We start from the raw sequence: 25028 nt of genomic DNA on the forward strand, positions 1-25028 counted from the left end.
CACATCCTGGCCCCCCTTCATCCGGTGCTAGACACGGTCTGGTTTTTTCGGTAAACTAAGCAGGAGGTTATGTGGCAGGAAAGAGGCGAGCAATGTTGGGCTGAATAGCCCGTTTATATCATTGTGTTATCATGTCAAAGATGTTAAAGGAAGAAAGATGCCAATCTCAACCATCAGTCCCTTTTCCGCTTTAGCCTAGCCGTACGAGAGGCTGGGAAGTGACGTGGGCATGTGGTTACACAAGTCTACTGATCCTCTCTGAGAAAGGCAGAGAAAGCGTTCAATTACAAGACACTGCGCATGTGCAATGGTGAAAATCTGTGAGATTTCTTTCTCTGCATGAATGCTATATTTCGGTTAAATAAACCTGCTATTGTGTCCCTAAAATCTAGGCTATCCAACGACCCGTGTGAAGCCAGTACAAAAAGTACAGATCAACAGCTCATCGGAAGAAACTTTTCCACAGAAACGCATTGTAAAAAAAAATGTGCTGAGGTTTGCAGATGTAAGCAAGGGGCAGTTCAGCCTCATGGCTGGACCTCTCTCTCAACTGCTCTTCTGTGATGTACAGAATAATGGAAGACTGTGAAGCGACCAACGAAACGGCGGAGGGCCGGCAGGTGGAGAGGTCAGAGGTCAGAGGTCAGAGGTCAGCCCGCTTGCCTTGCGCCAGGTGCTCGTGGTAGATGGAGGCCAGGTTGGGGAGGTGCTGCTGCAGGTGGGAGGTGAGCTCGGCGTGGGAGTTGATCTGCACCAGCTCCTCCTCGCAGCCTGACTCCTCACCGTCGAAGTCGGCCATGTTCTTCTCCGACTTGGCGCTGACCTGGGAGCTGCTGCAGCTGACGTCGTCCGCACTGAGCATGTCCTCCACCATGTGCCTGCAGGGGGTCATGGGAAAATGAGTTTTTAACCACAGAAACGCACGCAGTTGACATGACAAGCCCATGCATTTTACACGTCTTTTCTGAATGGCTCAGTATGAATCGGTAAGGCTGCAAAACAATTTGGCCGTATGGGACGGTCAAAGCTGACTGACTGTAGATGCCATTGAGCGACAGGGCACAGAGTGGGGGGGGGACAGAGTGGGGGGGGGACAGAGTGGGGGGGGACAGAGTGGGGGGGGACAGAGTGGGGGGGTGCAGAGACGGACGTACCCCTCGTGATGGTGGTGGTGGTGGTGATGATGATGATGGTGGTGATGGTGCTGCGGGCCGATGAAGCGGCGGCAGTTGAAGAGCTCGTTGCCCATGGCCTCTCCCAGGAAGTCCCCGGGCCGGGGCAGGCAGGGGGGGTCCTGGGGCCCGGGGGGCATGTGCGCGGGGCCCATCTCCCCCTGCAGGTCGCGGTCCGGCCCCTCGGGGCGGGCCGAGGAAGAGGAGCAGGCGTCCAGCAGCCTCAGGCGGCTCTCCACCACCGAGGAGGAAGAGGCCACCATGGAGGCCGCAGCCTCGGGGGAGAAGGGCAGGCCTTTCCCCGGCCCTCCACCCCCGCCTCCCCCACCGCCGGCCCCCGCCCGCTCCCTCTCCCCCGGCCCCTGGGGGTCCCCCAAACACAGCCCCCCCTGCGGCTGCGACTCCCCAGCCTTCCGTTTCCTGATCTCCGCCGGGTCCCTGTGCTCCTTCTGCGGTCCCCCTCCGCCCCCGACGGCCGCCCCGGCGGACGACGCCGCCACCGGCCCCCCTCCCCCGCCGCCCCCCGCCTCCTCCTCGTCCTCCTCCTCCTCGTCGTCGTCCTCCTCCTCTTCCTCCTCCTCCTCCTCCTCTTCCTCCTCCTCCTCCTTCAGCGCCTCGCTGTCGGCCATGTCGTCGGAGTGCAGCTCGCTCCCGGGGCTGCCGGCGGACTGGCTGGCGCGGCTGGAGCCCGCCTCGTTGCTGGAGCCCTCGCTGCGGCCGCTGCTGCTGCCCGGGCCGCTGCTGCCCTCCTCGCCGCTGTTGGCCGTCTCGTCCGAGCTGCCCTGCATCGACTCCTGCGCCGCAAGCACACGGGCATTCAGCACCCATCATCACAACAATAAAAACAACAACAGCCAGCCACGGTTAGTGTAGCCGCTCTGGTTAGCATCACTTCATTTAGCGTTCATGTGGCTGCTCCGGTTAGAGGCACTCTGGTTAGCGTTAGCGTAGCCACTCTGGTTAGCGTTAGCGTAGCCACTCTGGTTAGCGTTAGCGTAGCCACTCTGGTTAGCGTTAGCGTAGCCACTCTGGTTAGCGTTAGCGTAGCCACTCTGGTTAGCGTTAGCGTAGCCACTCTGGTTAGCGTTAGCATAGCCACTCTGGTTAGCGTTAACGTAGCCACTCTGGTCAGCAGTGCTTCCTTTAGGGGTAGCGTAGCCGCTGCAGTTAGCGGTGCTTTCTGTAGCATGAGCGCAGCTGCACTCCCTTTAGCGTTAGCGCACCTCGGTGTCGGAGAGCCGCTGCTGGCCCCGCTTCCCGCCGCTCATGATCTGCTCGTCCATCTCGATGTCGCTGCCGCCGCTGTGGTGCGTGTCGCTGTTGTCGCTGCTCTCAGGACTGGCCGCCGGGGACCCTGGGAGAGACGAGCAATAGGGCACATGGGTAATGTAGTTCAGTATCACAACTACAAAGAGAAAAATAAAATGGCCTTAATTTTAACTAAAGGAATCGATTTCTTACCCAACCACATTTACTCAGTCTTTGTTGGTTCAAACTGTTTTTGGGGAGGGGTGCGACCGCTCTCCGGCCATCGCATTGTAAATTAATTTTACGGCACGACATAAAAAGTCGACTGCACCAGCTCCAGTGTGGAGGTGGAAGCAGGCAGCCGGGGGGGGAAAGGGACTGAGGTTCACCCCATAAAACAGACCCTCCATTCGTCCTCAGCGGCTCTGCTTTCTGTGATAAGGAATAATGGCCACCCCATCCCCCCCGCCCCCGCCCCCGTCTTTATCTCCTCCACTCAGAGCCCAGCAGTTGGAAACGCTTTATTTCACAGCCCGTTAATTACCTCGCTCGCACTGAGAGAACACCACTTACTTCTTTTCCGTAACTATTTTTATTTAAAGTATTTTCAGGAAAGCACTATAAGTAGAAGCACTCGGTGCACGCGCAGTAAAACGTATCAAGATGCCGCTTACGTACGGCACAGACTTTTGTTTCATACTGTACTTACCGCAGGAATCAAAGTAATTACCCGATAATTACACAGGCTCGCCTTCAATGACCCCTCTCTGAAGCTGTGCCACTGACACCCCCCCCTCCCTGACACCGTGCCACTGACACCCCCCCCCCTCCCTGACACTGTGCCCAGCCCAGCCCCCCCCCACCACACTCACCCTTCTTGTTGCCCAGGGGCAGGTTGGTGTTGAGCAGCGAGGCGAAGGAGCTCTGCTTGGACAGCTGGGCTTTGGCGGCCAGCGCGTTGTTCCACAGGGCCTTGATCAGCATGGAGGCCAGGTACAGCGTCTGGAGAACAGGGGACGGGGGCCAATAATCGGACGGGGGCCAATAATCCGACAGGGGAATAATCCGACAGGGGCCATAACCACACACAAAACTGCTCTTCTCAACCGGCACCCTTTCTGCCACAGCACACTGGCGAAACATTAAATACACCAGAAAAGGCCAAAGCCTAAAGTAGCCCAATCTGGCGTGAAGAGAAAATAAATAAATGCATAACTTTCATAGTTTACGTCACGGTGTTAGCAATTCACACCCAACAACTTCCCAATTAACAGCTCCTCAGCGCGCGCTGGCGATAAGGACAGTGAGGACCACGGAAGGCTCCGGAAGGGCAGCGCTCACCTGCTCGGTGTGGGCGCTGGGGTGGAGGCCCGACACCAGGTTGAGGACGTGCCGCAGGGGGACGGGGTCCAGGTTCTTGATGAGCGACGGGAACAGGTCGTGGATGTAGCGGCTGCAGTGCTTCAGCTGCGCGGGGAAAACGTCACGTTAACGAAGCGAACACGCACACGCCTGTAGCCTAGCGGCTAATGTGCCTGTAGCCTAGCGGCTAATGTGCCTGTAGCCTAGCGGCTAATGTGCCTGTAGTCTAGCGGCTAAAGCACTTCACTGGGACCCAGAAGGTTTGTGGTTCAAGTCCCAGGGTAGCCACAATAACATCAGGGCATTGGTTGGGCCCTAGAGCAAGAAATGAACTGTCAGTTGCTTTGGATAAGAGTCAGCTAAATATGTATATGAAGAAAAAACCTGTGACATTACACTTCCCCGCCAGCTCCAAAAAGCAGCAGAATTTAGTTTTACAGCAAAAAATACTCCCAGAAATAATATGCTGTTAGAGCGCGAGGTAGAGTGTGAAGGGGAAGCTTTCTGCAAACTTCCTCTTCGGAGTGACATCAGCACCAACACACGAGGAGAGCTGTGAAGGCCGTTTGCTCAACGAGGCGGGGGCCCCTGGGGGGGGTGGCGTTAGCACGTTAGCCCGTTAGCACTAGCACGTTAGCATACCTGCGCCGCCGCCCAGATGCAGTCCACGTGCAGCGTGCTGAGCCGCCCCTCCGCCGCCAGGAAGTTGAGGATGACCTGGCACTGCTTGATGATCTGAGCCCGCCCAACACAGGAGCACAGCGAGAGACAGGGTTACTGGGACGGCCTGGAGGTCAGCCCCGCCCTTCCCAAACACCCCCAACTAGAGGTCCTGGTCCTGGAGAGCTACTGGGTCAGCTGCTGAGGCCCAGGTAACCAGGTAAGGCAAGTTGACAGTAATCAAGTGCTCTAATTGATTAATTAAGTGCAGACTAGCAATGAAAAACAGCAGACCCGGTAGCTCTCCAGGACCAGGATGGGAGACCACTCGATTACACTTTCACAGTTTACCAGGTCATTGCATTCTTTCAAAAGTCCTTGAAGAAGAAGGGAGAAAAATAAATTTAAAAAAAACTTTGAATGCATCATCTTTATCCTCGATTGCATTGTAAATTCTATCCATTCCGCCCCCCTCCCCTCCTCCTCCATTTCTCCCAAACGTTCGGAGCATTGTGCAGGTCAGCGCTGGTCGTCCCAGGTCTGTGTGACCGAAAGGCCGCCGTCGATCAGCAGTCCCCGCACGGCGAACAGCGCCTTCCCTCCCGCTGTCCGCCTCGCCGGGGCGAAGGCGCGAAACTCACCTCGATGTGCAGGTTGGGCCCGAAGATGTGCTCCACCACGTTGTTGTTGATGAGCCAGTCGGCCAGCTCCTTGGCGATCGACCTGCGCAGACATTTCGAGCGGCCCGTCACAAAGCGATATCGACTTCGCCTGCAGCGGGCGTTCATCAAAGTGATTTGCTGAAGGGGGGGGGGGGAGGGGAGTCGGAGAGGAACTTACGTTTCCGTGTCGGAGACCAGAGACTCGTTATTGCACACATCGTTAAACGTGTGCAGCTGGTTCTGCGGGGGAAAGAGAGAGACGAGATCGTATCGATTCCGTGCACATCGCTGACGGATAAGGGGAGCGAGACTGCACGGGCGATTAAGCGCCTAACGGCGTCTGGAAACAGACACTTTCAACAGCCAAAGTCACACGCAGCCCCCTGCGCCAACGACGCAGAGGCGGCGATCAGCGAAAATGAGAACAGCCTCACCATTAACAGCAGAAACCCGACGTGATACATAAAAAATTTAATAACGTTCAGGCACTCAAATCCAGAGCGCCTTACACAAAGAAACAAACATTTATTACACTTGCCATTTACACAGAATCTTCTCATTTAGCGCTTAACGATTATACAGGGTAGGCTGACTGAGCGCACGTCCTCATTCAACAGCTAGAGCAGGGCTTCCCAACCCCGTTCCTGGAGATCAACATCCTCTCAGTTTTCTTTTCAACCATAGTTGTTTGGCACACCTGATTCTACTACATTATCATATCATATTGTAACCAGGGACCTGTGCACTGATAAAACCCGAGAGGGAAGTACTTGAACTATTGGCAGTTCGACTGGGTAAGCATTAGCACGTTAGCGCCAGGGCTGCTGTTGAACAGGGTTAGCATTAGCATGTTAGTGCCAGGGCCGCTGTTGAACTAGGCCGGCATAAGCACATTAGCACAAGGGCTGCTGTTGGAACGGTGTTAGTATTAGCCTCAGGGCTGCTGTTTTAACGGCGCCAGTATTAGCACGTTAGCACAAGGGCTGCTGTTGAACGAGGACAGCATTAGCATGTTAGCACAAGGGCTGCTGTTGAACGAGGACAGCATTAGCACGTTAACACAAGGGCTGCTGTTGAACGAGGACAGCATTAGCACGTTAGCACAAGGGCTGCTGTTGAACGAGGACAGCATTAGCACGTTAGCACAAGGGCTGCTGTTGAACGGTGTTAGCATTAGCACGTTAGCAAAAGGGCTGCTGTTGAACGAGGACAGCATTAGCACGTTAGCACAAGGGCTGCTGTTGAACGGTGTTAGCATTAGCACATTAGCCTCAGGGCTGCTGATGAACGGTGTCAGCATCAGCACGTTAGCGCCAGGTCTGCTGCGGAACGGGGTCGGCGCCGTTGAAAGGAAACGGGGGCGTCAGCACGTTAGCGCTCACCGTGACCTGGCTGAGGCCGGCCAGCCGCATGGTGAGCGTGGGGGACATGAAGTACTTGAAGGCCAGGTCCAGGCTCTCCTGGTCGAAGCACAGCGTGCTGTCGAGCGGCTCCTTCACCGTGCTCCACATCAGGTCCGCCATGTTGCGCGCCGCACTCTGGCGCAGCTCCTGGTCCGACAGCTTGCACAGGTACCTGCGGGGGGGCGGGGAGAGGGTCAGCCTCCGCTCTGTACTGGGGGCCCGGTTTCACAGGCACCGATGAAGCCCAGTCCGAGATTTAAGCAGTTAAATTCCGATTGGAACTAAACTCAATTTAGTCATGGGACTGAGCTTAATCTGCGTGATTCTTATCTGTCCATTAATTAAGCGAAAATGTATCGCCAATTTCACTTTGTTTGATTGTATTGACAATAATTGTTAGGGGTGCCAATATTTTTGATAGGCATGGTTTACAGGGGGGAAAAAAAGATTACTTAAAAAAAATCGAAACATGAGAATAGCTGTATAATATAAGTACAATACAGTCCGTATGTATTTGGACAGTGACAGAGAGGCAGGTTGCCTATAGGATACTTTTTCTACATACTTCAGCTGTCTTAACCCTCAAAGTAATCCCAGACAACTGCATTCAAGCTTTTATCAGAAAAGTGATCTATTTCTTCATTTGTTAATTGATTGCATTACATTAAATAAAGAATCTGTAACATTTCATTTTTGAGGGGGGGAAATTAATGTTTGGAAATCACAAATTTGCCCTTTGGCACAGACAAACAAATGCAGGAAAAAAATAAACATCTCCAAATTTAAAAAAACAGAAAATAAAAACAAAAAAATTTTAATCTAGGGTGCTGGAAAAAGGATGCTCTACAGGAACCTCAATCACATACTTATCAGGATGAGACGGCACCAACAGCCGAAACCTGACAGGTGTAAGAAATCCTCTCTCCACACAAACGACATCACCTCACATAGACCCATAAGAGGATTCATCAGCAGTCTCCCAGCCGCTGTGCGGGGGGGGGGATTTCGGCAGGGCTGGTTACGGAGCTGAATAACCGGCGGCGAGGCGCACGGTGAAACGGCACGGGCAGCGCCAGAGACCCATTACCCGCGGCAGTGGAGCGCAGTCCCCGGGGGCCCTGCCGTAAACCCAGCGAGGAAGAGGAGGAGATCTGCGCTTTGTAACGGGAGGTGTGTGCGTGTGGCAACCGCGCGCGAGGAAGCCGCATGACTGCGCCGCCCGCCCGCCCGCCCGCCCGCCCGCTCCTCCAAGGTCATGTGAGGAGAGGGAGCGCGCAGCCCGGCAACGGTTGCCATGGCGAGGGATGCTCTTCCTAGCAACCGGGCTGGGGACCACGCGCATGATTTCTCCAGCCCCGCTGAGCAGCCTTCATACACTCACCACCAATCACATTTTAAACATAAACAAGCACTGGAGGAGGCTTCTCTCCCAATCATTGACTTCTCCTGAAATTACCCGTCACAAAAGAGGCTAAATTTCACTCAAATTCTCACTGGAGATGGCTGGTTACGTAAGAACACTGAGGACAAAAAAAAATGGCAGAGAAGCTGTTCAGCCTATGGAAATCGGCTGTTAGCACAGTGCCTGGTGTGGGCAGTAATGTGGCGGCTCTAACAGTGAAGCGCGTGTGGTACAGGGCGTCGGGGAGAGGCAGGGCCGCGTGTCGGGGAGAGGCAGGGCCGCGGTTCTCACCTGATTACATACGTTCTGAAGGGGATGATGTGCTGCATGACCGCTGGGATGTGCAGCCATATCCTGATCTGTGGAGGGAACACGCGCAATGGTAAAGGGCTGGCATTTATATAGCGCCTTCATCCAAAGCGCTGTACAATCACTGCTTCTCATTCACCCATTCACGCACGCACGCACGCACGCACGCACGCACGCACGCACGCACGCACACACGCACAAACGCACACACGCACACACACACACACACGGCGATTTGCTGCCATGCAAGGCACCGACCAGCTCGTCAGGACCATTTGGGGGTTAGGTGTCTTGCTCAGGGACACTTCGACACACCCAGGGCGGGATCAACCCGGCAACCCTCCGACTGCCAGACGACAGCCCTTACCGGCCGAGCCAAAGTCGCCCCTTTATAGCATTACGAACACACCTCAGCGGTGGACCCCGGGGCTGGGAGGGGCACAGCGGGGGCCAGGCGGGCGGGACACTCACGTTGGACACGATGGTGATGAAGGCGTGGGCGATGGGGAAGGGCAGGGACTCGGGCGTGCCGAACTGGAAGCAGTCCTTCATGAGCGAGAGGCCATGCTTCCCACAGAACAGGCACACGTAGCGCAGCAGGTGCAGCGGGACCTCCACATCCTGTCCCAAACAGGAAACAGGAAGTTGGCATCGCCGGGCCACAGGAAACGGGAAGTTGGCATCGCCAGCGCCCTAAACTCAAAACGGTACCCAGTGCACTTGAGCTCTGAGCGTTCCTTCATAAAGCATCAAAGTAGAAGGGCTGATCGGGGACCGGTTCTACCTCTTAGCTCATAATATACAGTGAAGCGCGTAAGTATTTGGATATTTGGTACAAGTTCCGTTCTGTTGGCTCTGTACTCCAGCACATTGGATTGGAAATAAAACATGAATATAAAATTAAATACAGACTGTCACCTTTAATGACTCCAGGCTTTTGGCTCAAATACGCTGAGGATGTACACAGGGGAAGGCAAGGTCCATATGCATGAAGCCGTCAGGCCAGGCCCTCGAGCGTCACATTTACTGGAAGCAGTTTACCGTGTGACGGGTAAAGTGTCTGTTTACCGTGTGACGGGTAAAGTGTCTGTTTACCGTGTGACGGGTAAAGTGTCTGTTTACCGTGTGACGGGTAAAGTGTCTGTTTACCGTGTGACGGATAAAGTGTCTGTTTACCGTGTGACGGCTAAAGTGTCTGTTTACCGTGTGACGGGTAAAGTGTCTGTTTACCGTGTGACGGGTAAAGTGTCCGTTTCCCGTGTGACGGGTAAAGTGTCTGTTTACCGTGCCCTGAGTCAAGTTTCACTTCAGAGGGGTCCCCAGAGAAGACCGAAATCAATCACGGCCACGCTAATCTCAGACCACATGCGCACTACAGCGAAATGCCCGGGTCTTCCCCACCCCGTATTACAGACAAAAACCTTTTTCTTTAGCCATCAAGGAAAGGTCACAGGGCAGGCCTGAAACATCACTTTTTGCTTGCAGATATTTTTTGCTTTTTTTGGGGGTTTTAAATAGTTCAATTATGTGTTTTTTGTGGGATCAATGCATACGTATTAACAGACAAACATGGCTTAGCTGAGTGTATTCATTTTAATACTTAATTTGGAAGTTGAAATTCATTGAACACATTTTTAAAAGCGACTGCTCTTGACCCAGGTCTGAATGGGTCACATCGGGACGATCCGGAAACAGACCCAGCTGTTCCTCACGGAGCCGAGTGCTGTTAACTGCAGTCATCCAGCAATTAACCAGCTAAATAAAGGCAACACCTGATGCAATGAATACAGAGACGACATTCAAAAAATTCCCACACAAATACCCTGCACTGAAAAACCATCTCTCATAGCAAACTGTAAATAAATCACCCCCCCCATATTTCTCTCTGTGCAAAACAGCGTGGGGGTAAAGCATACGTGTACGTTCATGTTGAACACTTACATTCATGTCACAGAAGGATCCCAGGATATTGCTTTCTTGGGCGGAAATGTCCTGAGGGGGGAGAAAAAAGGCATGACATCACTGTGATATCACTATGACATCACTAAGAAATCAAAGAGAAGGGAAGCTCGCTCACTCACTCTCCGTTGTGTGATCGAAATAACTCTCCTCTCTGACAACCACGGTGGTTGTGACCTAAAGAACTCTCCTCTCTGACAACCACGGTGGTTGTGACCTAAAGAACTCTCCTCTCTGACAACCACGGTGGTCGTGTGACCTAAAGAACTCTCCTCTCTGACAACCACGGTGGTTGTGACCTAAAGAACTCTCCTCTCTGACAACCACAGTGGTTGTGACCTAAAGAACTCTCCTCTCTGACAACCACGGTGGTTGTGACCTAAAGAACTCTCCTCTCTGACAACCACGGTGGTTGTGTGATCTAAAGCGCTCTCTCCCTCTGATGAACACGGTGGTTGTGTGATCTAAAGAACTCTCCTCTCTGATGACCAGGGTGGTTGTGTGATCTAAAGCGCACTCTCCCTCTGATGAACACGGTGGTTGTGTGATCTAAAGCACACTCTCCCCTCTGATGACCACGGTGGTTGTGTGATCTAAAGCACACTCTCCCCTCTGATGACCACGGTGGTTGTGTGATCTAAAGAACTCTCCTCTCTGATGACCAGGGTGGTTGTGTGATCTAACGCGTTCTCTCCCTCTGATGAACACGGTGGTTGTGTGATCTAAAGCGCTCTCTCCCTCTGATGACCACGGTGGTTGTGTGATCTAAAGCGCACTCTCCCTCTGATGACCACGGTGGTTGTGTGATCTAAAGAACTCTCCTCTCTGATGAACACGGTGGTTGTGTGATCTAAAGAACTCTCCTCTCTGATGACCACGGTGGTTGTGTGATCTAAAGCGCTCTCCTCTCTGATGACCACGGTGGTTGTGTGATCTAAAGCGCTCTCTCCCTCTGATGAACACGGTGGTTGTGTGATCTAAAGCGCCCTCTCCCCTCTGATGACCACAGTGGTTGTGTGATCTAAAGCGTTCTCTCCCTCTGATGACCAGGGTGGTTGTGTGATCTAAAGAACTCTCCTCTCTGATGACCACGGTGGTTGTGTGATCTAAAGCGCTCTCTCCTCTGATGAACACGGTGGTTGTGTGATCTAAAGAACTCTCCTCTCTGATGAACACGGTGGTTGTGTGATCTAAAGCACTCTCTCCCTCTGATGAACACGGTGGTTGTGTGATCTAAAGCGCACTCTCCCTCTGATGTCCACAGTGGTTGTGTGATCTAAAGCGCACTCTCTCCTCTGATGACCACGGTGGTTGTGTGATCTAAAGAACTCTCTCCCTCTGATGACCACGGTGGTTGTGTGATCTAAAGCGCTCTCTCCCCTCTGATGACCACGGTGGTTGTGTGATCTAAAGCGCTCTCTCCCTCTGATGACCACGGTGGTTGTGTGATCTAAAGCGCTCTCTCCCTCTGATGACCACGGTGGTTGTGTGAAAGAGATTAACTCCAGGCTGGGAACACACTCGCCCTCGACCAGGACACCGTGTGACAGACAGGTGGAAAAGCTCCAAGGCTGTCGGCATGTTTCCCCTCCTCTCTCCACACACACACAGACCACGAGAGCATCCTTCTCCTGAGATCCCCGGGAGATCCACTGGATCCCCGACGCGGTCATTCAGCAAAAACACGGGAAAGATGTTTCAGAGCTTGGCTGTGCGAGGTCTCGAGACGCAACGCAAACAAAAGAGAGATAAAAAGTAGGAGCGCGGTCAAAAAAGTTCACACATGGTAGAGAGAGGGGGGGAGAGAGAAGAGAAAGAGGCAGGGAGGGAGGGAGAGAGAGGGGGAGAGAGAAGAGAAAGAGGCAGGGAGGGAGGGAGAGAGAGGGGAGAGATAAGAGGACAAGAGCAGAGGCAGAGAAGAGGAAAGGGAGAGAGGGAGGTAGAAGGAGAGGAGAGGGAGAGAGGTGAGAGCTGTTGAATAGTATAGTGTGTTGTGTAGCCGTTGTTGCTATTGTTTCATGAAGATAATTGCTTTGATAATATTATGCGAATTTTCAGTCATGCCAATAAAGCCTATTTTAATTTTAAAGAGAGAGAGGGAGCGGGAAGAAGAGAGGAACAGAGAGAGGAAGAGCGGGAAGGGGAGATAGAGAGACAACAGTCTTCACCCTCAGGCGTATGGTGTGAGGCAGACAACGGTCACCTAGGAGACAGAGTGGAGCGGTGGGGGGGGCAGTTGTGGCAAAAAAACGGCTGTACAGGCTGTCAATCAAGTACTGCTTGGCCCCGCCTCCTACGGACATTACCATGTGAAAACCTCCTCCGATAAATGAGCTCTTCAGGTGTGTTTGAGATCGGAACGCTCGGATCCACCGTCTCTTCAGCTGCAGAGTCCAGCGCACGTTCCGAGCGTTCCCAGGGCGGTTCAGAGCTCATAACCGAACACGGCCCAAACCTCCTCCTGCCCCCCTCTCCCCCCATCGCACCCAGGCCCCCAGAGCCACAACCAGGAGAGCGAGGAGGAGGTGTAACCGGATGTAGAGCTACACACTGCTGCTGCGACACACACGCGCACACACACACACACGATCAACTGAGCACAGATTTGAAAACAATTACGTATTTGACCCACATCTGACAAAACCACACGCAGCAACAACATGTTTATGTTGTGTTTTTACCTCTAAAGTGGGGTGTGTGCTGTGTTTGTAGGCTGTGTACAGGGGCGTACCTCTATAGTGGGGTGAGTGTTGTGTTTGTAGGCTGTGTACAGGGGCGTACCTCTATAGTGGGGTGTGTGTTGCGTTTGTAGGCTGTGTACAGGGGCGTACCTCTATAGTGGGGTGTGTGTTGTGTTTGTAGGCTGTGTACAGGGGCGTACCTCTATAGTGGGGTGTGTGCTGTGTTTGTAGGCTGTGTACAGGGGCGTACCTCTATAGTGGGGTGTGTGTTGTGTTTGTAGGCTGTGTACAGGGGAAACTGGATCTGGAATATCTTGGCAGCACACAGCAGGAGCTTCTCCCGGTCTTCCGTGCTCCAGGATCCGAAGGGCTCCGGGAATTCTGACCCGGCGGGAGCGCCGAGGCCCTCCCCGGGCCGGCCCAGCTCCGGCTTCCCGGCCCGGTGGCCCTGGCCCTGGCCCTGGCCCTGGTTCTGGTTCTGGTTGTCCACGCCCCCGTCCTCCTCGGCCGAATCGCGCTCCACGTTGAGCGGCTCATCCTCGCCAGGGGGCGGCGGCCTGGGGCCCGGCCCCTCCCACTCCGCCCCCCCGCCCCGCCCCCGGTACAGACGCTCACGCAGGTGCTGCACCTGGCTGATCACCAGGTTGATGAGCGCGTACACCAGCTGGTTGAACACCTCCAGGTGCTTATACTCCTTAAAGCAGCACAGACACTGCCTGCAGACACACAGACACGCCAACACAAAGCACACTCATTACACTACACGTATTCACCCAAAGACACTTACAGCTGATTAGACTGAGCAGGGGACAACGTGGGGTTAACAGCTGCACTGACCTCAATAAATAGTCAAAACCAGACCCAGGGAAAATATGAAATTGTTTCAGTTGCAAATACTTTTCTGTGCTCGACTGCCTGGTCCAATTGAACAAACCTTTCGTACTTTTTTTGGGAGGATGTCATCTTTTCAAATATACCAGACAAGTGTAGAAAAGTATTTGAATCCAAAACAATGACGTATCTGACCCATGTCTGCCCAGTACGCATAGTGGACAGACTCATGCATGCAGGCTGTTGGCAAAACCATGGAGCTGGTCTATAATCTGTTCTATAGAGACATCTGTATTTCCTGTGTTGTCGTGTGTACTGTTCTTGACCAACGTTCTTGCAAACACAAAGTGCATGTGACAAACATGGCTAAATTCAATACGTATCGATCTGGCAGAGACACAGACAGGGAGAGAGGTAGAGAGTGTGAGGGAGAGGGAGAGAGAGGGAGAGTGGGAGGAGGGAGACTGACCTTTGGGTCCATGAGCTGATGTAGCTGAAAACGCGGAGAGCATGCTCCTTCTTCAGCTGTAGGCCGTCAGCGCTGTCTGCGTCCGATACTGAGGAGAGGAGAAGATGCTTCATCAGCCAAGTGCCCAATCAAACCCACCGTAAACGCTAAGCTCATTTTTTAAAAAGTCGGCCACCAACTACTGTTCAAATATTCAGCCGTCACCAACCAAACGAGGCAAAAATAGAACTCCATTACATTACATTATTGGCATTTGGCAGATGCTCTTATCCAGAGCGATGTACAGTTGATTAGACTAAGCAGGAGACAATCCCCCCCTGGAGCAATGCAGGGTTAAGGGCCTTGCTCAAGGGCCCAACAGCTGTGTGGATCTTATTGTGGCTACACCGGGATTCGAACCACCGACCTTTGGGGTCCCGGTCAGGTGCCTTAACCACTACGCTACAGGCCGGCCTCCATGGCTGCATTTCCTAGCAGGAAAGTGAAAAGTGTTCTTCGACACCTCATGACTGCCTCCAATAGGAACAGCAGTGGATTGAGCCAAGTGGACTCAAACTCCCAGGGTGCACTTCACCAAGCGTCCAATGGCTACATCCTGCGGCCCTGACCTGGCAGAATCATACAGACCCTGCTAACCCAGTCCCCAGAGAGACCCACACACTCCTGCCCAGAACTGTCCACTTAAACCAGCCGCCTGGCTGTCACATGATGTCACAACTAATCGCTCATTCACGTGTGTGCACGGCATGGCCCAGCCTACAGCCAGAACAAACCCCAGCGCTCAGCACAGACAGCACTCAGCCAGCCAATCAGAACAGAGGTTCAAGTGACATCAATGAGCGTTAAAGACACAGCCACTAAAAACAGCCTGTTCCTGGTAAAGATCATGAGAGGCGCTGGAGAATGGACATGTAAAACTGTTGTCGAGATTGTTCTGATGCTACTTAAAAACCACACAAACGATGTGCGATAATTGAAGTCGGAAAACAGAAACAAAACCAGTAGTGCTCCAGGACTCAAGAGCCAGCCTGAACCCAGTCCACACGCGCTGTTCTACATTCACACCAACACGACACGGTGCTCAGGGTCTCTTCTCCCAGCAGAAGGACTTCCAGCACCTTTGGTGACACTTCTCACTTGTTCAGAGCGAGGACTTCAGCGACACATTTGCAAAAAAGCCCAACCTCACACCGTAAAACCGTGGCGATTAGGCGCCGTTTGAAAGAGCGGAGTGCAGCTAATAAAAGCATCGCGCGGGGCACTCGAGCCAAACAGAGTGCTTTCCCCAAAACGAGATTTCTCCGCGCGCCAAAGCGAGGTGTTTAAAGGCTTTCCACTAGCTGTGCGAGCCCTCGACACTCTCGGCGGCTGGAACGGTTACAGAAAGACGTGAGAAGCAGGCGGAGAGCACCTGACGGACGTATCTCACAGCGGAGTGCTCATTAAATAACAGCACGGCTCCACAGAGCGCCCATTTTAGCAGCTCTTTACCGGGCGCTTTACAGAGAGCCGATTTCAATTCTACACACCAAGTGCTCCAGAAGATACCAAACATCAAATGACTTGGCAGTTTGCTTGCTCGTAGAATTACGGCCATTTAAAAATCTGATTTAATGCAACTTGGCACGCAAAGGCACAAAAACAAAGGAGTGTTCGAGCTGAACCGGAAAAATGATTTAGAAGCACATTTACTAATTTGGTTGGCATTAGGGGAGGATGCTCTTAAAATTTTCAACCTACATGTGCTCTTTGGAACAAATATTAGCGTAGAAGCCAAAGTACCTCTCTATGAGATAGGCGCGGGTAACCACACACACACACAGGCACGGGAACCCCACACACACACACACACACACACACAGACACAGGCACGAAAAACCCCACACACACACACACACACACACACACACACACACACACACACACACACACACACACACACACACATTAACCTCAACGCCTAGATTAATCCTTCACATTGGATTATTTATTTGCCTGGGTGACACACGTGGGCCTGGAGCTGAGTGGGCATTTCACACACAATCCCTCTCCACAGCTGGCAGACGACCCGAGTAGTCTGGCTCGTGCCTTCCTCAAGGTCACCGTAACCTTGTGACGCCGAGGGTTCAAACATACAACGTACCGACTCCGTTTCTGACTGCTAAAGCACTATATCAGTGGCCCTCACTCCTGGTCCTGAAGAGCCACAGGGTGTGTGGGCTTTTGTCGTTACTCAGCACTTAAGTGATCAATCAAAGCAGTTAATTACACCGTTAAAACAAAACCTCGGTACACCCTGTGGCTCTCCAGGACCAGGAGTGAGGTCCACGACACTGTAGCACACAGCCACAAGAAAGAACAATCCGGTACCAATAATCAGCTCGCAGCAAGACCACAGAACTACAGCATGGAGAAGAGTCAGCAGGACCCGCTGACGTCAGTCACAGGAAACAAACACCCAATCCACGGAACTGTCTTTAACAAACGTCCAATCCCCTGAACTGTCTTTAACAAACGCCCAATCCACGGAACCGTCTTTAACAAACACCCAATCCACTGAACTGTCTTTAACAAACGTCCAATCCACTGAACTGTCTTTAACAAACGCCCAATCCACTGAACCGTCTTTAACAAACACCCAATCCCCTGAACTGTCTTTAACAAACGCCCAATACACTGAACTGTCTTTAACAAACGCCCAATCCACTGAACCGTCTTTAACAAACACCCAATCCCCTGAACTGTCTTTAACAAACGCCCAATACACTGAACTGTCTTTAACAAACGCCCAATCCACTGAACCGTCTTTAACAAACACCCAATCCCCTGAACTGTCTTTAACAAACGTCCAATCCACTGAACTGTCTTTAACAAACGCCCAATCCACTGAATTGTCTTTAACAAACGTCCAATCCACTGAACTGTCCTTAACAAATGCCCAATCCCCTGAACTGTCTTTAACAAACGCCTAATCCATGGAACTGTCTTTAAAGGCCATTTTACAGGGACAGACCGGGCGTCCATGTTGTGGGAAACAATGGAAGTGTGCTGGGACAAAAGGAGGAAATCTTTCTGAAAAGGGCCGTTTCTCCACAGTCCGATCTGGACTGACGAGAGGCAGGGTCATGTGACCCGTTCTCTTAGCAACACCTGTCGGCTCAGAAGCACACAAAACAGCCCATCGGCTCAGAAGCACACAGAACAGCCCGTCAGCTCAGAAGCACACAAAACAGCCCGTCAGCTCAGAAGCACACAGAACAGCCCGTCAGCTGACCACACCCCCGGCACAAGCTATTCCACGGAAAATGAAGCAGCAAGCGGGCAAAACTTTACTTTGTTCAGCACATTTCAAACAGAACTGTAACAATGCGCTGCACATGGAGACAGGGAAAACATGTACACAAAACATAAAAAGAAAAATAACAATAATAAACCATTAAACCCAAATTATTTAAATTTAGATTTTCATAAAAGTTCTGTAATTGTGGTCCAGCCCCAGAGCTGAGCACTGTGCTCCAGACACACACAGACCTAGTATATAAAAATATAAAAAATTAAAGGCACAGAACACTGCGTACTTGATTTAATTAGAGTAGCAGATCTCAGGCCCATCGTGATTTAACCAGAGTTAATAAGGCGAGCAAAAACACTCACTGCATGGAGAATATCTTTTTTTTGGGGTGAGGAACACAAGAATTCAGCTGAAGTGTCAGCTGAATGGCCTTGGATGTTTAGATATCAAACATCTGTACAAACTAATCCTGTAATTTCCCAAAGTGTCCGTGTGCGTTTCCCTGGCGACGGACGTGAACCCCACACCGCGTGGGACAGAGGTGTGTGTGTGTGAGTGTGTGTGTGTGAGTGAGTGAGTGAGTGAGTGAGTGAGTGAGTGAGTGAGTGAGTGAGTGAGTGAGTGAGTGAGTGAGTGCGTGAGTGCGTGAGTGCGTGAGTGCGTGAGTATGTGTGTGTGTGAGAAAGAGCAGCCATGTCTGCCCAAACCGGAGCAGAGCGGATTGGGGCGGAGCCAAATATATGCAGGACCAGCAGGTTAGGGGTCAAAGGTCACGGCAGTGAAAGGACACACTGCTGCTCAGCTGGTCGTCCAGGCAACGCCACCGCTCACCGCAAGCTATTATGACTGACTTACAGCTGATTAAATGTAGCAGGGGCCAATCCCCCCCCCCCTGGAGCAATGTGGCATTAAGGGCCTTGCTTAAGGGCCCAACAGCTATACTGATCTTACTGTGGCTACACTGGGGCTCGAAACCACCAACCATCCGGATGCCTGGGTGTCTCGGTGGCGCAGCCTGATCTGATCTCAGACAGCCTTGATCAAGTTTTTATGTAAAAAAGTAGTAAATTGCTGGGGTGTTCGGTGGCGCAGCCTGTAGAGCACTGACCGCATGCTCATTGCGAGTCGTGACGTCGGCGGTTCGAATCCGACCGTCCGACATTTGTCGCATGTCTTCCCCTCTCTCTCGCCCCCATTCTTCCTGTCTCTCTATACTGTATACTGTCCAATAAAGCTGAAAAAGGCCTAAAAAATATCTTTAAAAAATTAAAAAAACCATCCAGATGCCAGTCATGCACCTTAGCTACTAGGTTAGAGGCCGCCCCTTCATCCAGGGTTGTCCCGTTCCGTTTGAGGGTTTCGCCATTATTGGGGTTCAGCCTGGTGTTTGCTCTTCGGTTACTCTCTGTAGAGCATCGCTGACACAGATTCCAGTAAAAACCGCAATACAAATAAAACTGAATTGAACGCAACTGAATCACAAGAGAAACTGGCTGGAGTTGGCCAACGGCTCGGAAGAACTTCTCAGCGAAACGAGAGGGCGGCGTGGACTAAACTGGAATGCGGCGTTTTCTTTCCCCCAAAACCAGATAAAATAACATTCTTTAATCCTGAGTGTGGCCCTGAGTGGTGACACTCGCCCTTACTCAAGCAGTCATCACACGCAGCGCGAAAGTGGGAGAGGGTTCAGCAAGTCACCGTCCAGCGGTCAGACACTGGACTCACACCACAAGCTTGTTCTCCTGAGGCCAACTGTGGTTTGTGGTTTCATTGATTGATGCAAAACATTCTTTATTCAAGAATAGTCTTTATTTAGAGGAATGTGGGTGATGTTCCACTGGGGGGGGGGGGGGGCAACAGGGGGGCAACAGGGGCACATCACTGTGCATCAGATGCCTGTCTGCATGTGCGCAGGATTACAGAGTTAACTGGGTAACAAACAGCTCTTTTTACTTCACTTCTGCTTTGTGGATTTTACTCAGTGCCGTTATCCAGCTAACTGAAGCACCCCTCTGTTTGGTGCTCTCCCGAACTAGCCAAGGGCAATTACAGCACTGGGAAGGGTCCAAAAATGCGATGGTGCATCCTAAATTCAGAGAAGAGATTATAAATGAGGTTTATAATAGGTCTATGTCGAAAAATAAATGAGTAAAAGATTGGACAAACTCCAGGATCCACTCCAGTCATAATAAAGTTACAGTGCTGTTAGCCCTGGAGGTCCAGGGCTCCAGCTGAAGCTGAAGGAGGAGGCTGCTAGGCTACATTTCAGCAGGGAAAACTGTCATCAGACTGCAAGTTAGTTTCTACAGTAAAGGTCCCCCACCCTGTTTCTGGAGATCTACCGTCCTGTAGGTTTTCACTCCAACCCTAACAATGCACACCTCATTCAACAGCTAGAGCAGGGCTGCCCAACCCTGTTCCTGGAGATCTACAGTCCTGTAGGTTTTCACTCCAACCCTAACAAAGCACACCTCATTCAACAGCTAGAGCAGGGCTGCCCAACCCTGTTCCTGGAGATCTACTATCCTGTAGGTTTTCACTCCAACCCTAACAAAGCACACCTCATTCAACAGCTAGAGCAGGGCTGCCCAACCCTGTTCCTGGAGATCTACTATCCTGTAGGCTTTCACTCCAGTCCTGAAAAAGCACGCCTCACTCAATAGCTAAAGACCTGCATTGAACTGCTAATTAGTACAATCAGGTGTGCCAAATTAGGGTTGAAATGAAAATCTACAGGACGGTACACCTCCAGGATCAGGGTTGGGCAGCCCTACTCTAAAGGGACACAACTGGTGCATTGAATTAACATGCACACAGCCAGCAGAATCTTCCCACTGTGCTGCTTGAGAAAATCACAATTGATTTGACCGACGTGTCCGGCAGAAATCTGACCTTCATAATCATTCAGACATGGGCTGTCAAATGTATTGTTAAATCCGGCCAAAAGAAAATGGACCCAAACATGATGACTTACACTGAAACCAGGCAACGCTCACGTTTAAGTTGACCACACCGACCTCCCCCATAACGAGTGTCGGACCGCAGTATGAACATAAAAATAGAAAATGAATGGGAAATCGGTTTGTGAATAATGCTTCTGGGACTAGTACACCAATAATAACCCACATAATGCCCTCAGCAACAAAACAATAGCATGCGTTGGCTACACCAGGGAGACTCAATCTTATGCAGATAGGGTTCCACTAATCAACCATTAGAATCTTTGCTAGGACATTGAGTAGTACAGTCGGGTGCAAAGCTGCTTGATTGGAACAAAAGCCTGCTCCCACGCCGGCCCTTCCTGGGTAAGATTGAGGACCCCTGGCCTACATCAGGACAAGGAGAAATCGCAGCGCTGGTTTTATCTTTGCTGTTAGGTCTGGTCAGAATGTGTAGGTGAACACAGTCAGAATGGCAGTGATCGCACAGCAGTCCTGGTCATTATGTGTGCTGCCCTGTCTGTGCACGGCTCTGACAGAGCAGGCTGCTCCAGCACCTCATAAAACCTGCAAATACCCCTCTTCTGACCATGCTGCCGGACACGCACACACTCCATACACACACACATACACTACACACAAACATGCACACACACTCACCTCACACACATACCCTACACACAAACATGCACGCACACTCACCTCACACATACACACCCTCCATACACACACACATACACTACACACAAACATGCATACACATACACTCACCTCACACACATACACACCCTCCATACACACACACACATACACTACACACAAACATGCATACACATACACTCACCTCACACACATACACAAACTATACACACCATACAAACAGGCACACACACACCACACACATACCATACACATGCATGCACACGCACGCACACGCACACAGAGCTATGGCTGTGTTTCTGTGAACCAGAGTAAAACATAAAACCCAACCAACATCCAAACCAACATGTCATTGAAACAAAACCAAACTGCCGCTAACAGCACGGCTAAGCCGTTAGCTTTATCACCACAACAGAGGAGGGAGAGGGTGATGAACTTGATAAGGAGGCCAAACAGAGGACAAAGGGATGGACAGCAGATGAAATGACATGCACAGGGTACCCAGCATGCAACAGGGCACCCGCAAAACACTTACAACAACAAGGCCCAGAGACTCTGCACATGATTAACCCCAATCAGGCGTTTCACAACACACCCGAAAGCACTCCCGGCAAAACGTAACCAAAGTCCACTAAAGCAAAGCAGACCTGCATCGCCAGACTGAGCCCAAGGGCAAAGGTCATTCAGAATATCACCAGCTTGCACTGGGTTCCCACACCAAGGCCGGGGACTTGACTTCCATTTCACAGCAGTCCACTTAAGGACTGTGACAGCTGCTCTTCAGATTTAGTTATTAGCCTGTCAACCAACAGAGCTACTTAAGTGCCAGTTATGCATCATTGTCATTGTTCCAGAGTGCAACACCACTTCAAACTATATAATTTCTACTGAAACAGACTGTAGTGTAGTGCTTTTCCATTTGACATATGGAGGCATATAATAAACTAGGACACAAAGTTGAAAACACCGTTCTGAGGAACATGTCAGGTTTCCACACTAATAACAAAGCAATCGCGGCGGCCTCCATGTTGACTGGCCAAAAAACAGGCCCCAAAATGAATGTTTATCGGCCCAAAGACCATGAATATATATAAACAGATAAACTAATAATCTAATTCTGGGAAAATCTGTTTGAGGAAAATTGGTCCATGATTGAGTTCTACATAGTGACTACATAAAAACACAGGAGCAAAGCAACAAGATTGACAGTTTTAGGATTAGCCAGAGGGAAACGACATTAAACTGCTTTATTAGGTTACCAAATTCAACTGACAGCTGTTCGCAACAGAAAGATTCAACAAAAAGTCTCCTCAAAAGAAGCCATTTTAGAAATCCTGGTAGAACACTTTGGCAGCATACTTCAAGTTTGACAATGTATCAGCAAAATGTTCTGCCACTTGAGCAATGGACAGCAGAATCAATCTATCGTTTTTCAAATTGGTCATTTTTCCGGTCTTAGCTAGGTTCCGTTACTGAAAACACTACGTGGCTATAGCTTCAGCGAAGTTACTAAGCCAATACCATTCTAGCTAGTTAGCACTATCTACCTAGCTTGCTACCCCCACGTTATCCGACGTTTGATTCTGCCCATGCTCAGATAGCTGCACCATCACACAATAATCCAAACTCATTTGTCCATTTAGGATTATAGTCAATCGCTAACGTCCCGTAATAATTAATAACAATAAGATGGCTGCCCTCTGTTTTAGGTCAGACGGGTTTAAGACATCTATCGTTAGCTAAAAGAGCACGCTCGCTAGGTCTCAGATCATTGTTCGCAAGGAGCTAGCTTGCTTGCTAGCCAACATTAGCTAGCCGTTTTCGTTTAGGCACCCGACTGCTAGCCTGAAAAAATTACAAGTTATTTGAAAATAAGACTGCAAATGCATGATATCCATTGCATGCCCAGGTCGGCTTCTCCGCAATTAGCTAAATTTGACCTAACATGTGGTTTATTATTTAAATATAAAACATGTTTGAGCAACTTAGCGAAGTTTGTAGCTAGCTAGTAGCAGCCTGTGAATTGGCATTTATAAATGTTGCATGGACGCAGGCCACGGGCCCTGCTGTCATAATAGCTTACATCAGAATTTACACAATCCAATTTCACCACAGACAATGTTTCTTTTTAATTGAAAATAACCATATATTGGCAGGTGACGATCCCTTCCACAACACGATATGCAAGTTGGATTTAACTTTCTAGCTAATTCCTGCAGGGAAACATTAGTCTAAACGCTCTGTATGTAGGTCCATTATGAAATCCCTCAGCGAAAACATCGTGCAAGTTATATGATCATTCGCTATCTAGCTACTCATTATGAACCAATGGCAGTCCATTGCAAGTTGACCCAAATCGAAGATCTACTGGTAGGACCAGCAACCTAAATTTGCTGGTTAACCATCTAGATAACTAGCCCATCTGACTCACATTACCAAACACCTTAACTTAACTCTGCCAACTAGGAACAGACTTCGGAAAACGTTTAGCTAAGTGACGGATAAATACTAGTAACATTAGGAAACAACATCGGCAGGTTCATTAGAGCGATGCTAGCAAGAAAGATAGAAACTGCAAAGCACCTGCCAGTAGCTAGCTAGCTGTCGTTAACATAGCTAACTAATTTGCTAGGAGCTAGCTAACCAGTTAATCAACGTTGCTAGCTAGCTCGCTATAAATCTTACTTTTTACATGTGGCTAGCTATTGTGCCTTTATTCGCGTTAGCTAGCTATATTTGGCTGCCTTGCTAGCTACACAACCAACTTGTTATGTACCATGCACTGTTGCTAGCAGGGCTGTTACCCAACTAAATTACTTCAGAAATCTCTGCCTGAAAAAAAAAATGAACGAATCGAAATGTTGTCAGTTAGCAACTGCGGTCGCTACCAAGCTAGGCTAACCAAGCTGCCACCAGGCACACCAAACTTTCAGAGCTAGCCAGTTGTGCACCTGATGCAATATTTAACTAGCGAAGACCAAGGCACAAGCATAATTCAACAAACACAGCGAGCAAGTGGTCTGCCGAATATAGCTAGCTAGAGAGCTTGCTAGTCACCCAGCTAACGTTACATGTTGTTGCTGGTAGACAGCGCTAGTCTAGCTAGCGAACAGGGGTCAGTTCAATGAGCAAACTCGAGCCAAATAGCTGTCTAGTTCTGAAATCTAAAGTGGGGCCTTATCGTAGCAGCTAGAAGCAAAGCTACATTTACATGCATCCAATTTTCTGTTTCTCTACGGCCTGCCAGCAGCTGACTAGTGGTAAAAGCAGAAACTGCAAAAGTAGAAAATAAAAAATAGCGACAATGTTAGCCAGCTAGCAGTGGCAATGCTACACCGCCGCGGATGAGAAATCTGGGTAACAAAAATATTGATGGATTACTTACTTTCATTTAATACCTCCACCAGCTCAGCGCAGTTTTCACACATTGTTCATTAAAAAGAAAATGAAAAGCGAAAAGTGTTTTCAAACCATTGGAAATTGTTGATTGACTGGGAGTATTTGGAAGCTGGTTGTTTAGGGGCAAAAAGGCCCGATGCGATGCTTGATGAAGGCAGGAGCAAAAAAAACGCAGAAGGGGGGAGGTGAACAGAAACAAAATAGATTTGTTTTCAAAAGTCTCGACGACAGCGACGAAAGTAACAAGCAATTAGGAAGGGAGAGTCGAGTCAATCTCCAATCGGAGCGGTACAGGAGACAGCAGATACGACAGCCATATTGAAAAGGGGGGGTAGGGGCATTCGGTAAAAAATCGTCTCTTTCCGTCCTGTCTTCCTTGTCTGGTTCGGCTCATTTCGGTAATCTCGCGGTCACTCCCTCCCCTGGTGGACAGGAACGGGGATTGGTTTATTTTTTCTACGCGCATTCGTTTCTGATTGGTCAGAATCCTCCGAAGATAAAAGCCGTTCACCGAATCGAACGATTCGAGGCAACACTAAAATGAATGGTAAAGGTTATGTGGGAACTGCCTAGCAACCCG

The 25028-nt window shown here is 50.5% G+C and overlaps 1 protein-coding gene across 1 annotated transcript in view; it reads right to left on the reverse strand.

The window, feature by feature from the left end:
- Positions 1 to 24812, reverse strand: part of usp34 (ubiquitin specific peptidase 34) — a 76630-nt gene extending 51818 nt beyond the window's left edge. Inside the window, exons 1-15 of the mRNA XM_061233017.1 lie at positions 24435 to 24812; positions 14159 to 14246; positions 13109 to 13574; positions 10160 to 10210; positions 8690 to 8839; positions 8201 to 8268; positions 6487 to 6679; positions 5283 to 5344; positions 5084 to 5165; positions 4425 to 4517; positions 3762 to 3887; positions 3293 to 3422; positions 2396 to 2526; positions 1155 to 1966; positions 664 to 878 (exon numbers count right to left, since the gene is read on the reverse strand). Coding sequence (XP_061089001.1) covers positions 664 to 878; positions 1155 to 1966; positions 2396 to 2526; positions 3293 to 3422; positions 3762 to 3887; positions 4425 to 4517; positions 5084 to 5165; positions 5283 to 5344; positions 6487 to 6679; positions 8201 to 8268; positions 8690 to 8839; positions 10160 to 10210; positions 13109 to 13574; positions 14159 to 14246; positions 24435 to 24477 — 2710 coding nt within the window. The 5' untranslated portion in view covers positions 24478 to 24812. The remainder of the gene's footprint in view (positions 1 to 663; positions 879 to 1154; positions 1967 to 2395; positions 2527 to 3292; positions 3423 to 3761; positions 3888 to 4424; positions 4518 to 5083; positions 5166 to 5282; positions 5345 to 6486; positions 6680 to 8200; positions 8269 to 8689; positions 8840 to 10159; positions 10211 to 13108; positions 13575 to 14158; positions 14247 to 24434) is intronic.
- Positions 24813 to 25028: the final 216 nt, after the last annotated feature.

Source organism: Conger conger, chromosome 2 (assembly GCF_963514075.1).
Source record: "Conger conger chromosome 2, fConCon1.1, whole genome shotgun sequence".
NCBI lineage: Eukaryota > Metazoa > Chordata > Actinopteri > Anguilliformes > Congridae > Conger > Conger conger.